Source organism: Acomys russatus, chromosome 6 (assembly GCF_903995435.1).
Source record: "Acomys russatus chromosome 6, mAcoRus1.1, whole genome shotgun sequence".
Lineage (NCBI taxonomy): Eukaryota > Metazoa > Chordata > Mammalia > Rodentia > Muridae > Acomys > Acomys russatus.
In genome coordinates this window covers 57,856,654-57,869,742 of record NC_067142.1, presented here as the reverse complement: position 1 = coordinate 57,869,742, position 13,089 = coordinate 57,856,654, and the positions used below count along the sequence as shown (strand labels likewise).

The window sequence follows — 13,089 nt, the reverse complement described above, 5'->3', positions numbered from 1 at the left end:
TGTTAGCCCATGCCAGCACAGTGCTGCTTAAAAAACAACAAATATCAACACTAACAGGTTTCTATAAATACATATGATATAATTTTAATTTCCTGAGAAGATATGCAGACACAAGAGTCTTTGTACCCTATAGCAATTCAGCAAATATTCATAAAAAAATAAGGAATAGCTTAGCTTATGATAAGTATTTTTGTTACATACAATAAAATATTTTTAAATTAGCCTTATATAAAATATCATAATATAGCTTTTCACAAATATTATAAATTGCTTTAAAATACATTTCAACAAGAACTTATAAGCTGGCTAAATTTAGCAGAGTCCAAAATTTGACCATAGATATTCTCTATTACTTTGAGAAGTTAACATGCTTGAGTGAGACAGGCTCTTCCAACAGCATTCTGGCTTTTTCTTGCTCCAGGCAAGAAGAGGAAAATGTCTGCTAGTACAGAAAGGCTCTCTGTCTCTTGCAGCTTCATTCTGGCAACGTTAGGATAAAGGCGATGCATCCATTTTAAAGTTGAATTCATTCGATTTTAGAGATGTGTAATGAGGCAGTGGAAATACCAGTTTCAAAGCAGAGGCCATGTGAATAGGAAAATTGAAAACCCCACTCACTTAATTTATTGTGACTTCAGAGTTGAAGCAAGAGTCTTGTGATCCATCTATCCATGTTCTTGCTGTTCAATTTTTTCCCAAAAATTTCTACCCCATTAACATCATAGAGTTCTTCTATGGTATAGGAAAACTGATATATTTGCCACTTAAGGAACACCAACTAAAAATGTGCAATCATTGCAGTAAACAGCCAGAGACACAACAATTTCTGGGGTTAAATCTAATGACTACTAGTGCAAACTTCCATTTTACTATTTGCAGTGTTTATACACACACACACACATACACACACACACATACACACACACACACACACACACACACACACACACACACACACACACACACACACACGTGAAGGCTTAGTGCAAAGTTCAGAATGACCCTGCATCCTGAGAATGAAGAAATCAAGAAAAAAAATTCCCAAAAAATTCCATTTCATGCCATCTCTACCTCTGTCCCACTAGGTTTCGTAGTGTTTTCTGTCCTAGAGAAGGGTGTTGTTGGCATATGTTGGACACCCCACCAGTCTAATAATTTTTTTCGTTAGGAGGCTCTCAGAAGGTGAGCATGAAGGGATTAAGGTAAAACAGCTCAAGGAAATTATGGTTGGAAAAAAGGGCCAAGCTACCACCCTACACCCTTTTTGCAAACCAAGAAAGACTCCCATGGAAACCCAGGGACTCAAGGGTTAGACAGATTTTTTTTTTGGAAGAGGTCTGTCCATCTGTTGCCCGTACATTTTTATCATGAATTATTCATGTGTATTTGCAGGCCCAACATTAAGGATTTGGCCCATTTGCTGAGTCTTCTTCAGACAGATAGGAGAGTTAAAATCTTATGTGCCAAGAGGTTCTGTCTGTGTTGGGTTGTAAGCCCTCACAAACTGTGTGCATTGCCAACAATCAACGCCCTAACCCTAACCCACCAGTATCTCTAGATACACTGAAGAAGATGAAGGGATAAAACTAAATCTCTAGGAGATGAATATGAGATCTGGCACTAAAACAATCCCCCAGTATGTATTATTTTTCTGAACGTGGTCATTACTGTTGAACCTCAAATATATGGTATCTCCAGCTTTCAGGTCATAAATCCCTCCTATGGTTACGATTTGAAAGTCACTCATTACAGTTTGTAAGACATCATCGTCTTTTCTAACAAGCTGTACTATAAAGGAAGCAGGGTTTTTTATGTGTTCTTTAGCAACAGGAGTCACTTGGCCATAGATTAAGTACACGCCATTGCGAAGTATCTTCAGCATCCCATCAGATGTCATATTCACACAAAAAGGTTCAGGAGATGTCATTTGCCATTTTGAGGGTAATAGTTCTACAAGAAATTAAAAAAAAGAGAGAAAAAAGAAATCAAGTTTATAGTATTGTTTCATCTTCTACCTGGTTATAGTACATTGTTTACTGCCTACAAGTGGATTCTTTACCTGGGCTAGTCTAGTTTTCTCAGGCTGTATTTTAGAGAAGTTGTAGATCATAAGGGCTTTGTATGTCTTCCTCTTCTCAGGTATTACGAATGAAGAAGGGATGTGGGGAGAGAGGAATCACACAACAAGACTAGAATAAGGACTGCTCGTAATCTGTGCATCCCATGTCTTTCTTACATGAATACTATTTAGTCTGTGGCGATTTACCAGGGACATGCTCCCTAACCAGTCTACACTCAACATTGCTCCCCTGTGACTCCCTTGTTCTATACTGTTTTGATTTTCTTCATGGATGATGTTAACAAGAAGCATATTATAAATTAATTTGTCCATTTTCTCCTGTCTTACATCCACTTTAATATGACATCTTTGATAACAAGTATTCTCCATTTTTCCAATTGCTATATCCCCATCACCTAACTAAGTTCCTAGAATTACAACACACCTGTATTTTTATTTTGATATGGGAATCTTGCTGTATTGCCAAGTCTGGGCTCAAATTGCTAAGTTCAAGTGATCCTCCCACTCAGCATCAGTAAATATCTCTAAACTGATTGACAGGTCTATGTTTCTGAGTTTGATGCTCTGTATCTAAAATATGATTCTTCATAACGTGTTCAACTTCACATGCCATTATCTAGATTCTTTTCAACTATCTACTGGTGACTTTATAACTAGAAATAGACTTATTTAATTAAATATAACTCCTTAGTCTGATACTGCCACAGGGAAAATGGGTCTGGATTTAGTCATTCCTTTTCCTATGTAGTGCACTGAACTATTCCCCTGATGATAGTAGTTTTGTTGGCTACTCAGGGCCCTCAACAGGTGCTTTTACTGATTCAAAGTTCATATCTGACCTTTCCTGTAATTCCCCCTAATGTTAGCTTTAGAGGCAAAGCCTGAGAGAGGCAACACTGACTTAGATTATAGTTCATACATAAATAACTAGAATAAGGCTCTGAGACAGGTGCTGGAGGAGAGTGAAGGACTGGTCAGCAAAGCAAACCACAAAGACAGACGTGCCGCTGTCCGTGAGCTCTGCGTTTCTCCTTATTGGCAAACAGCAGGTCTCCAGGAACAATTATAATCATTTTCCTATTTAGCTCAGGTACAGGATTTTTAAAAGCTCACCTTAGCATCAATTTTTTTAATCACATAAAAATATATTTCAAATATATTATATGCCCTCTTCCTTTCACTGACAACACAAACCACAAAACTAGGGATACATTCAGAGAATGCCCTAACCTCCGAGAGCCAAGGTGTATTGAAAAACTGAAGCAAAAGACAGAAGAATGGAAAACCAAATTATAGAAATTGTTTACTCTGAAATGAAAATGGGTTTGTTTAGCTATACAATCAAAAATGTATACACTAAGAAATAGTCTGAGACTCAGCATGCTAATTAGAATTACTTGTCAACTTGACACAGCCTAGAATCATCTGGGAAGAGAACCTGAGCGAGAGCTGTTTTTATTGAGTTGATCTCATAGAGGATTGTCTGAAGTTGATAGTAGTGGGAAAATCCATCCCACTATGGTTGGTGCCATTCCCTAAGCAAGGTGTTCTAAACTGTAAAATAAATAAATAATTTTTAAAATAAGAACAAAAAATAGAGAAATAGATATGTAACTGAGTATTAGAACATAAGCAAGTATACATTTCATTATTTCATTTCTCTTTGCTCTTGACTGTGAATCTGTCTAGATGGATCAAGCTCCTGTTGCTATGACAGTGGCAGACTGCCATTTGCACTTGTGAGCCAGAAGACATCCTCTTTCCCCCAAGTTGCTTTTGATCATGGTATCTTATTAAAGCAACAGAAATAAAACTAAAACAGCCAACAGCACCGATTTCCATGTGTTTTCCGAGCAAATATCAGGCGACTATAAAGAAACGTGACTCAGAAGCCAAGAAGAAGTACTTGTTCCTCTAACTCTCCACTCTGATTCTAACTGCAGTAATGAGCCCCCGACGCTCTACTGGTCACTAGAAATGGGTGAAATATAAGAAGTGCTTTGAGGAAAGGTTGTGGGGATCTGAGGAGTATCCCTCATAAACCACCAAACTAAAAGCTGATTACTGTATGCAGATCCATAAGTGTTTTAGTGGGAGGCATATGCCAGCCACAAGAGTCACCATGTGTGGCCTTGTCAGTCTGGATCTGCTCTGGAAGCCTCAATTGTCACTAGGCTGATGGCAAGTATAGGATGAGTGATTATAAGAAACAATAATCAAACGTGGGCAAAAGGATGCACAGGCTTTTTGAGGGCACTAGCCTTGGCCTTCTTGCACCAGAAACTCAGGAAAATGAAAGTAAACTATGAGAGACATGTTACTCACCAAACTTCACCATGCAGGCCTCTTTGGCAGCTGGCTGTAGAAGGAAAGGAAGCGATGGTTAAAATGATGGTGCAGTTGCTACTTGTTTGACTGATTACTTGGAGCTTAAAGTTTCTAAAGCAAACTACGTTCCAAAGTCAAAGGCAGGGGGAACCAATGCGTGCACACACACACACACACACACACACACACGCACACACACACCTGGTTCATGTCTTTCTTCATTGCTTCCCTCTACAGAAGACTGGCTCTGTCCTTTGCATTTGATTTACAGGTGGCTTTGGCATTAGCACTTAGGGAAGGTAGGAAGAAGCAAATGATGTGTGGATGCAGGGAAGAGGTCTAATTAGACACGCTGGAGTTTAGCTGTATAAGGAGACAAAGAAAAACATGAATAGCGTGATGGGCAGTGTTGTTTTCACTTTCAAATGGTGTCTTTGAGTTTTAGATTTGATAATGAGAAGAAAGATAGCAGATCTCTTTTGGGGTCTCTCACGCAGGACTTTGGCGCCTCGTTCTGTTTATTTAACTTAGAGCCACAAGACAAGTACTGGAACTATGTTGTTCCTCTCTGGCTTACCATGAACTGCACTCTCTATAACCCTATAGTTTCCCAAGATTATCTGTTGCCTGTGGGAAGAATATAATGGAACCTCTGCTTATCTTTCTCTTTACTTAAAATAACCATAAACTGGCTCTAGAAACATTTAATGTTTAAAAATTCACATGCCACAAGTAATATCTAAGATGCAAACAGAATCAGATACAACTGTTTCAGATGTCTGCAGCGTGCCCCATTGTATATGCTGAAAGATCTTATTTAGTTCTGGCTAATTCACAAATACAGCCATTTAAATGCTGCTAAATGCTTAAGAGTAAGACAAGGCAGAGCCATCTTTTGGCACTCAAACTTCATTACTTTCCTTGGAGCAAAGTACCCAAAGCCCTTTTCTTTTCATGTGGAGACTGATATATGTTCCTTTTAGAGGATTCACTCAGCTCTTATGCTAGGAAAAAACTAAAGAGAATGAAAGGCAAAAGCAATGAAGTAAATTAAGCGTGGACTGGATTCGGGTAAACAGGACTGCACAGTGCCTCTGACCAAGGTGCTGGCAGAGGGGAGAGGAGCCAACTGGTCTGACACAGTGAAGCATGCCTGTCATAGTAGCCCTTAGGAGGCTGAGCAGGAAAGCTGGGCCTTTTAGGTCAAGCTAGGCTGTATTTAAGAGGAAGCAAGAAGTAACTAGCATTCCTGACATGAATGAATACTGGCATGAGACAATGGGAAGAAACAAAGCTACCTCCAAGATTTGGCACTGCAGCCATTGGAAAAATAAAGTTAATTGCTACAAAGAGCAAGGCTAAAGAAATAATAATAATAAATTAAGAGGGGAACAATCATGAGTTTTGAACATGCTAATTTGTGATGCTTATTAGATATCAAGTAGGCAGTTAGATATATGATGCCAAGCCTAGCTGCTTTCAGACATGACATTATATGCGAACATCGGGTCCAAGAAGGCAATTTTCAATTGTTATCATCAAAGTCATAAATCAAGACCAATTAGAATATAAACTTTAAGTTACTGTATTATAAAACGTTAAACTAAAATTAAGAAAATAAAACACACATTATCAAATTATTAGGGCTCTGAATGTGACTAAAAGGTAGAGGCCCAAAATTTCAAAAACAGTAGTATTCCAATTATTTTATTATGTTGTATCACATGTGAATATATTATAGAAAGCTTAACATCTTAACTAAAGCAAAATCTATTTAGACTGGAAACTATTTATTATACAGTTCTGAGTTTCGATCTTGTGCATCTGTTTTGTGTGCCTGGAATTGTACTCAGACATGAGATACTATTTAGCATGCAAATGTTGGTAATTATAATAAAATCATGTTTGTTGATAAGAAGGTGCAATAGAAAGTGATAGAAACCATGAATCTAAACACTAGAAGGCACTGGATTTCCTGAAATATGTTTTACTCTTGCAATTATTTCACCTCTTTTTGTCTTTTCTTAGAAGAGATGCCCAAATTCCACTTAGAACAGGACTGACAGGCTTACAGCAGGGACTCCCAGAACTCAAGTTTCCTGATCTATTAATCAGGGAATAAATAGCAGAGTTCACTGAACCTGTTGTTCAACTTAACTGTGTTGACTCTTGAGAAGGGCTTCTCCAGACACCCTATCTGAATCTGCTCAGTAAATAGCAGCTGCTTTAATAGTGATGCTGGTTAGAAAGAAGAATTAAACAAGCAACTTAAGTACTTTCCTCCCAACATTATACTAGCACAGTAAGCAAGAGAGACGAATGTAATGTACAATTGTTGCCTTTCAAGAAGTTTGTAATCCAACTAGAAAGACACTCACACACACACACACACAGGAAGCAATTAAGTAGCCACCTAAATATAAATATCATGGATTTTGTTACAGCTACTACCAGGTGTAAGGAGTACACAGAAAATCTACATCCATAGGCAAGTGAAGTGCAGAAAGCCTACTGGAAGCTTCTTTAATATCTACTTAGAGTTAGAAAACACAACTGTGTTCATCTTTAACATTGCCATGAATAAAAGTTTGGTTGAGAGATGTGGCCATGCATATTTTAAATGACCTTGTTAGTTTGTATTCCTTGTAACCTTATGTCTAACAATGGCATGAATATTCATCACTGCCATCTATCTAGAGCCAACCATGAGTCAGGCATGTCAGGCACAGCACTGCCTCATTAGTCCTCAAGGCGTCTCTATAAGAAGCAGCATGTTCCTTCTGTAGAAGAGGAAATGAGGACACAGTGATGAAGCAACCAGCCCAAGGTCACATGGCTGATAAGGGGCAAGGCTGGAATCCAAAACTAGACTGTCTTATTCAAAGCTCTCACTCACCCCTACCACTCACGGAGGCAGCTTCTATTTATAATCCTGGTGATGTTACCGAAAGCTACGCAGGAGGCTTTCCTTCCGTCTGCTTCAGTTTTGCTTGCTTTAATGCTTAGAAGGAGCACTTGGTCTTCTGACCTTACTTTGCTTTAAGCCTGGATTTACTTGGTTTGGCTCAAAATGACCGGAACAGACTTCAGACTAGCCCTAACCACCTCTGTTTGGAAACAAAATCTCCTCTGTCTGATTGGAAGTACAGTTGGACAAATTCCATTTTCCCTTCTGGAATTCCATCTTTCACTTCACTGAAGAAAGGGACTTTCCTGAGTATTTGGATCCTTCAGAGAGAAGTTATGTGAACACTTTCATGGAGGGATTGGCCAAACTCCTTGAGCTCAGAACCGATTCTGTTAACTAAATATCTTCTAGAAGAGAGAGAGAGAGAGAAAACAATTCTACTAAAAAACGTTTCTGCTGAGCTGAAAAAAACCCTAGCTTCCCATCCTACATTTTAAACATAAGAGATTTGTTTACATGGAAAAACTGGAGTGGACAAACATAAAAAATAAAATCTTCTAAGTTCCTAAGTATGTGTAGGTGGAAGTGACCTCCTCATAGTGGCCCCCCACCTGTTGGCTGCAAGGATCTCTCTGCTCAAGCCATTTGTTTGTAGGTAATAAGGAAAGTGTAATGGTGGAGCTAACACTGAAGGCCAGTGGCTTCCCCATAGCAGCTAGGCTGCCAAGCATCACATCCGGAAAAGCCTTTTACTTCCCTAAATTTGGAATAAACTCGTAGTTATTTTTAGAAGGGGAACCCTGCATTGAAAGGGGTGTGTTCTTTTGAGGGGATAACCTGGCATCAATGTTCAAACATTATGAATTAGCTAGGTTTGCTTGTGGAAAGAGATATCACTCAGAAAGGCATTTCCCTCCCCCAATGGCATCTAGACTCAGTGATATTCAGAGCCACCTGACTAATAAAATCCAAGGAGGTTTGCAGAAGGAAAAGGCATTTCCAGCATGAAATTAATGCCATTCTCGCCTTCTTCCTTTAAACGCCAGAGAATGCTGATAGCCCTTTCCCTTCTGCTCAGCATTCATTGCTTCAGAAAGCTCGTGTCTTGGCTCATTCTTTGGAAGGGCGGGGCTGAGGATTAGAACTCCCTCTGCCTCTCATGCATTTATCCACTTACAGACTGCAGAATAATGAGCTCCTATGTAAACCTTCAGCCACGACCATGACCAGTACCACTACCTGACCGGGCATGGACAGCGCACTACTTCTTCCTGCATCTTCTCTCAATACCTTGCTGACGTAGAACCACACCTTTAAGACCATCCCTAGCTCCTATGCTCATACCACAACTCTTTCTCACACAGGTATCATAGGCACCCATCATTTTACTCTACCCAAGGCTTAGTGTCTTTTAATGGACCCAGAAATAGGCTTCCTCTTGAATTATGTCAGGCCTTATTTAATTTCTTTCTTTCTGGCCAATGCTGTTTTGGTTTTTGTTTTTCAACACAGGGTTTCTGTGCAGCCCTGGCTGTTCTGGAACAGAAAACACTTCTAGAAAGAGCCTAACTGATATGCATTTCCATTGCAGGTCCCATCTAGACCCACAATCAAGACTGCAGTTCAATGGGAAATTCCTGCTAACCATCACATTCCCATTATAGGTCCCATCTAGACCCACAATTTAGACTGCAGCTCAATGGGAAATTCTTGCTCAGGGGCTTCCCAAAAAAAAAAAAAAAAAAAAAAAAAAAAAAAAAAAAAAGACATGTGCTTCTTCTTCTTCCATGAAGCCTTCCCTGGTCACCTCAGCCCAAAGCCACTGTCCTCACTTTAGAATTCCTAAACCACAACTACATGGCTTACTCTTATGTAAACTATTGAGCAATGTAATTATAGAAAGCAGGACACTGAGTAAACAGATCCGTTTCCCTGTCACTGTGTTGCAGACCTAACCACCAGAATCAGAACAATGACAGAACTTTCTCAAATCTGTGCAGCTGGTTATGGGGAGGCTAACCTAGAACTGGAATCCAAGCTTTCTTTCTTTTTCTGTAGTTCAATTCCATTTCCCTCTTCAGCATACACTTGCTTCCTGCCATTTTATTCTGTTTCCTATTCTCTTTTTGTGTTTCTCTCCCCAATGAGACCACAGCTTATCTGGATTTATCTGAAGAAAGCACCATGTACTAGTCTCTCTCTCTCTCTCTCTCTCTCTCTCTCTCTCTCTCTCTCTCTCTCTCTCTCTCTCTCTTTTTTTTTTTTTTTTTTTTTTTTTTTTTTTTTTTTGTCTATCAAGAAGTAGGGTCTCAGGAAGGGAAAAAAAGCCTCCACAGGCACCTGTTAAAGGCTCAGTTTAAACATGTAATTCTATCTAGATCAAGCCTACAGTGAACATTTAGTATTTTCTGGTGCCTTTTTGTCTCAAAACACCCAGATAAATTTAAAGATGCATGCCATTACAAAGCTTGAATTGTTTATAGTGTTTGTACTCTCAGATGCCTTCCTTCCCACTACCCCTAGCAAAACTGAATAGTAATGATAATGATAAGATTAGCAAATAACCTCTATATAATGTAACTAGCCACTGTAGGGTCTACTGCCACCTTACCTTGAATGAAGTAAAGATCAGTGCACCAGTGGTATAGAACAGTGCCAGCAACAGGGCAGCTATGCACAAAAGCCATGGCTTCCTGAACTTCTGTGCCCCTCGAGGACTGGACTGGCTCAAAGGAGTTTCCCCCATGAGGCTAGAACTCTTCCTCCGGAGGGATGAGAGCTGTGGAAAAGCAGATAAGCACAAGTGATGAATGAACGAAGCGATGTCATGTTTTATAGTAATTAGCCGTGGGTGTGGAGGTGGAGTTTTCCTCTGGAACACTGCTGAGCCCTGACAGTCATCATGGCACCAGGCCAAACATACAGAAGGAATGAGAAGGCTTCGAGCCAACAGAAACACGGGATGGGGGGGGGGGGGGGGGGGAAGCCACTAAGAGGGAAGTTCAGAAGGGAAAAGTCTTTCCTGAAGCAAGAGGAAGTACTGGGTGCAAACATAGCTGGCCTCAGCTGCTGTAAGACACGCTGCGCATTTCAAGTTATTTCCAACTAGGAAAAAAAAAAAAAACCTTCTAAGAAGAAATAAAACGTAAAACTAAGTTTTTTCATACTGCAGATATAATGGCTGGATAAGACAGAGACTTGGGAGCTGAAGAAGCAAGGATGCATGCTTTAAACAGCATAGTTCTCATGAAGTCGCCACACACTGTACACTTCACATACGTACCGTTTTATAGACACAGCATTTCTGCTTGTCAGTTGCATGCTGGTAGAAGTTTTAAAACAGCAAATCAAACCTCTAACAACAAAAAAGTAATAATTTTCTAGAGTACAAGATGTGTTTATTCTGAAATAGTATTTAAAAAAAAAAAAAAAACTGCAACTGGGGCCTGGAGAGATGGCTTGGCCATTCGGAGCATCATCTGTTACTCTTGCAAAGAATTTGAGTTCAGGTCTGAGCAGCAATGTGCTACCATCTGTGACTCCAGTTCCACGGAATCCAACCCTCCCTTTCTGACCTTCCAAGGTAACAGACATATATGTAATGCACATACATATATGTGTGCAAAGCATTCAAACACATAAAATAAATCTAAAAATTAAAGAACAACTGCAGGCACATTACTAGGACTTAGCAAATATTGGTAAATAAAACAATGGTCCATTTTCTCACACTTTTACCATGTTGAAACTAAATTCCATTTCCACCATCAAATAGAAGTAAAATTATCATCTAAAAGGTTATTTCTTGTACCTTGCCCCCAAGCTCAGTTTATACTCTGTCCTTCGCCCACAAATATAAATGCCTTTTCCATGCCTAGCATGGTGGCGCAACATTTAATCCCAGCACTCGGGAGGCAGAGGCAGGTGGATCTCTGTGAGTTCGAGGCCAACCTGGTCTATAAAGCGAGGTCAGGACAGCCTGGACCATAAGAGAAACCCTGTCTTGAAAAACCAATAAATATATACATAAACAAACAAACAAGTAAATGTCTTTCCCTTTCTGACATCAAAATAGAAATTAAGCACAAAAAAATGAAGAAGTCCTTTGTTCTCTGTACATAAGCCTCCTCATCTGTTTAAACAAAATTATTACCTGACTTACAGAATGCCAGCATCATTTGTTTGAAACCTCATGGGCTTTAAATCTAGACACACCTGCGAGCATTGCCCAGTACAGCTCAGCCCTGACTCCTTGTATGGCATGTTAGTGGATTTCTCTGAGCCTGTATTTATACTTCATAATGGTTTTTTTTTTCAATAATAAAACAAAGCACAAAGTTTAGCTTAGTGTTCCATGATGGTTACTATAGCTTATCTTTGCCCTTTTTAGAAGTGTGGGGATGAACTCTATCATAAAATCCTAGAAAATAATAATATTCCTTATTATTTTTTCATAGAAAATAGGTTAACTAAAGTTGACTCAAATGAAAGTATTTTGGAGACAGTATCTTTTTAATCTAAAAGAAAAGCAAAAGGTTTTTTAGAAGTAGGGGGGAAACAGATTTAACATCTTCATCTATGAAGAAGGAAGCTAAGGTTAGCAGAGGTTTTGGGGTTCCTCAAACCCCTAGTGGCTGATGAAGTGGAAATCACAGTCCAGAGGCCGTAGTATTTTGTAACAAATCCAGATCTGTCTTAATGTCATACTATTTGGGGTAATATTTCCTACTGAGTTGTCAAGATTTCAGCTTGTATCTTGACAAGCAACTTGGCCCTATTGTATCTTGACAATGAGCTGTTCTTGAGGAAGATACAGCTTCGGACGAATAATATCACACAGGGGTGAGTGAGAAATTGGCTCTTGAGGAAGAACACTGACCCTGTAACTCTTGCTTTTGTGTTACACAAAGAGAGAACTTAAAATCCACCACTGAGAAGTGGACCCTTTCCTTCTTGCTTGTATCATCCGCTCCTTTCTTGTCTCCTGTCCAAATATTAGACGGACTTCTGCTTACTCATTTCAGGAGAGATGCAATCCTCATGAGGAACTAGTCCAAGTGAAAATGCACGTCCAAGGTTGGGTTTGGGTATAGTCTTATTTTAGCTTTGTGACAGTATCTAAGGAAAACTGACACAGTTATCTTGAAAAGAATGTACATTCCATGACTTCTTTCCATTAAGCACAGCTCAGAAATAATGAAACTTCAAGTCAGCACAGGCGACAGTAGGATAGGATTTCGGCATTCTCAAGTTTTGAGTCATAACTGATGCCTCGCTAGCATAAGCCAGAAAGAATATTTTGTGACAGCTCAGGATTCGACAAAGGCATAATGCATACCAAACTCAATATTCGCCTTAATTTAGGGACATTTTTTTGGCTTACATAATTGTAAGTGAAATTTTTAAAAAATCTTAAATCCCACTAGCAAATCCCTTTTTCTTTTATTCTTGAGGCTATTGCATAATTATATAATATCTCCCTTCCTTTTCATTCCTTCAAACCCTCCTACATACCCTTTCTTGCATGGAGATTTGGGAGAATACTTAAATCACAGACAGTCACCAAAGAACTTACCACTCAACCATACTGAAATCACACACACAAAGAGATCTGTGCCCATATGAGTAACACATGTAAGACAGTAGAAACAGAAAGTTCTTGGTAAGTGAAGTAATTGAAAAGGCAGGTTAGGAATGCTCTCTTGGCAGAGGAGAGGAAAGCACTTTTTTCCCTGAAGAAATAATAATAAGGAATATATTAAGAGGCATAGAT

At 39.3% G+C, this 13,089-nt stretch overlaps 1 protein-coding gene across 1 annotated transcript; it reads right to left on the bottom strand.

The window, feature by feature from the left end:
• Positions 1–1,345: 1,345 nt before the first annotated feature.
• Tnfsf18 (TNF superfamily member 18) lies at positions 1,346–10,098 on the bottom strand. The gene is made up of 3 exons (XM_051148254.1): positions 9,928–10,098; positions 4,406–4,439; positions 1,346–1,950 (listed from the first exon to the last, which is right to left on the bottom strand). The coding sequence occupies exons 1-3, from the start codon at positions 10,060–10,062 to the stop codon at positions 1,595–1,597; spliced, it is 525 nt and encodes a 174-aa protein (XP_051004211.1). The 5' UTR covers positions 10,063–10,098; the 3' UTR covers positions 1,346–1,594.
• Positions 10,099–13,089: the final 2,991 nt, after the last annotated feature.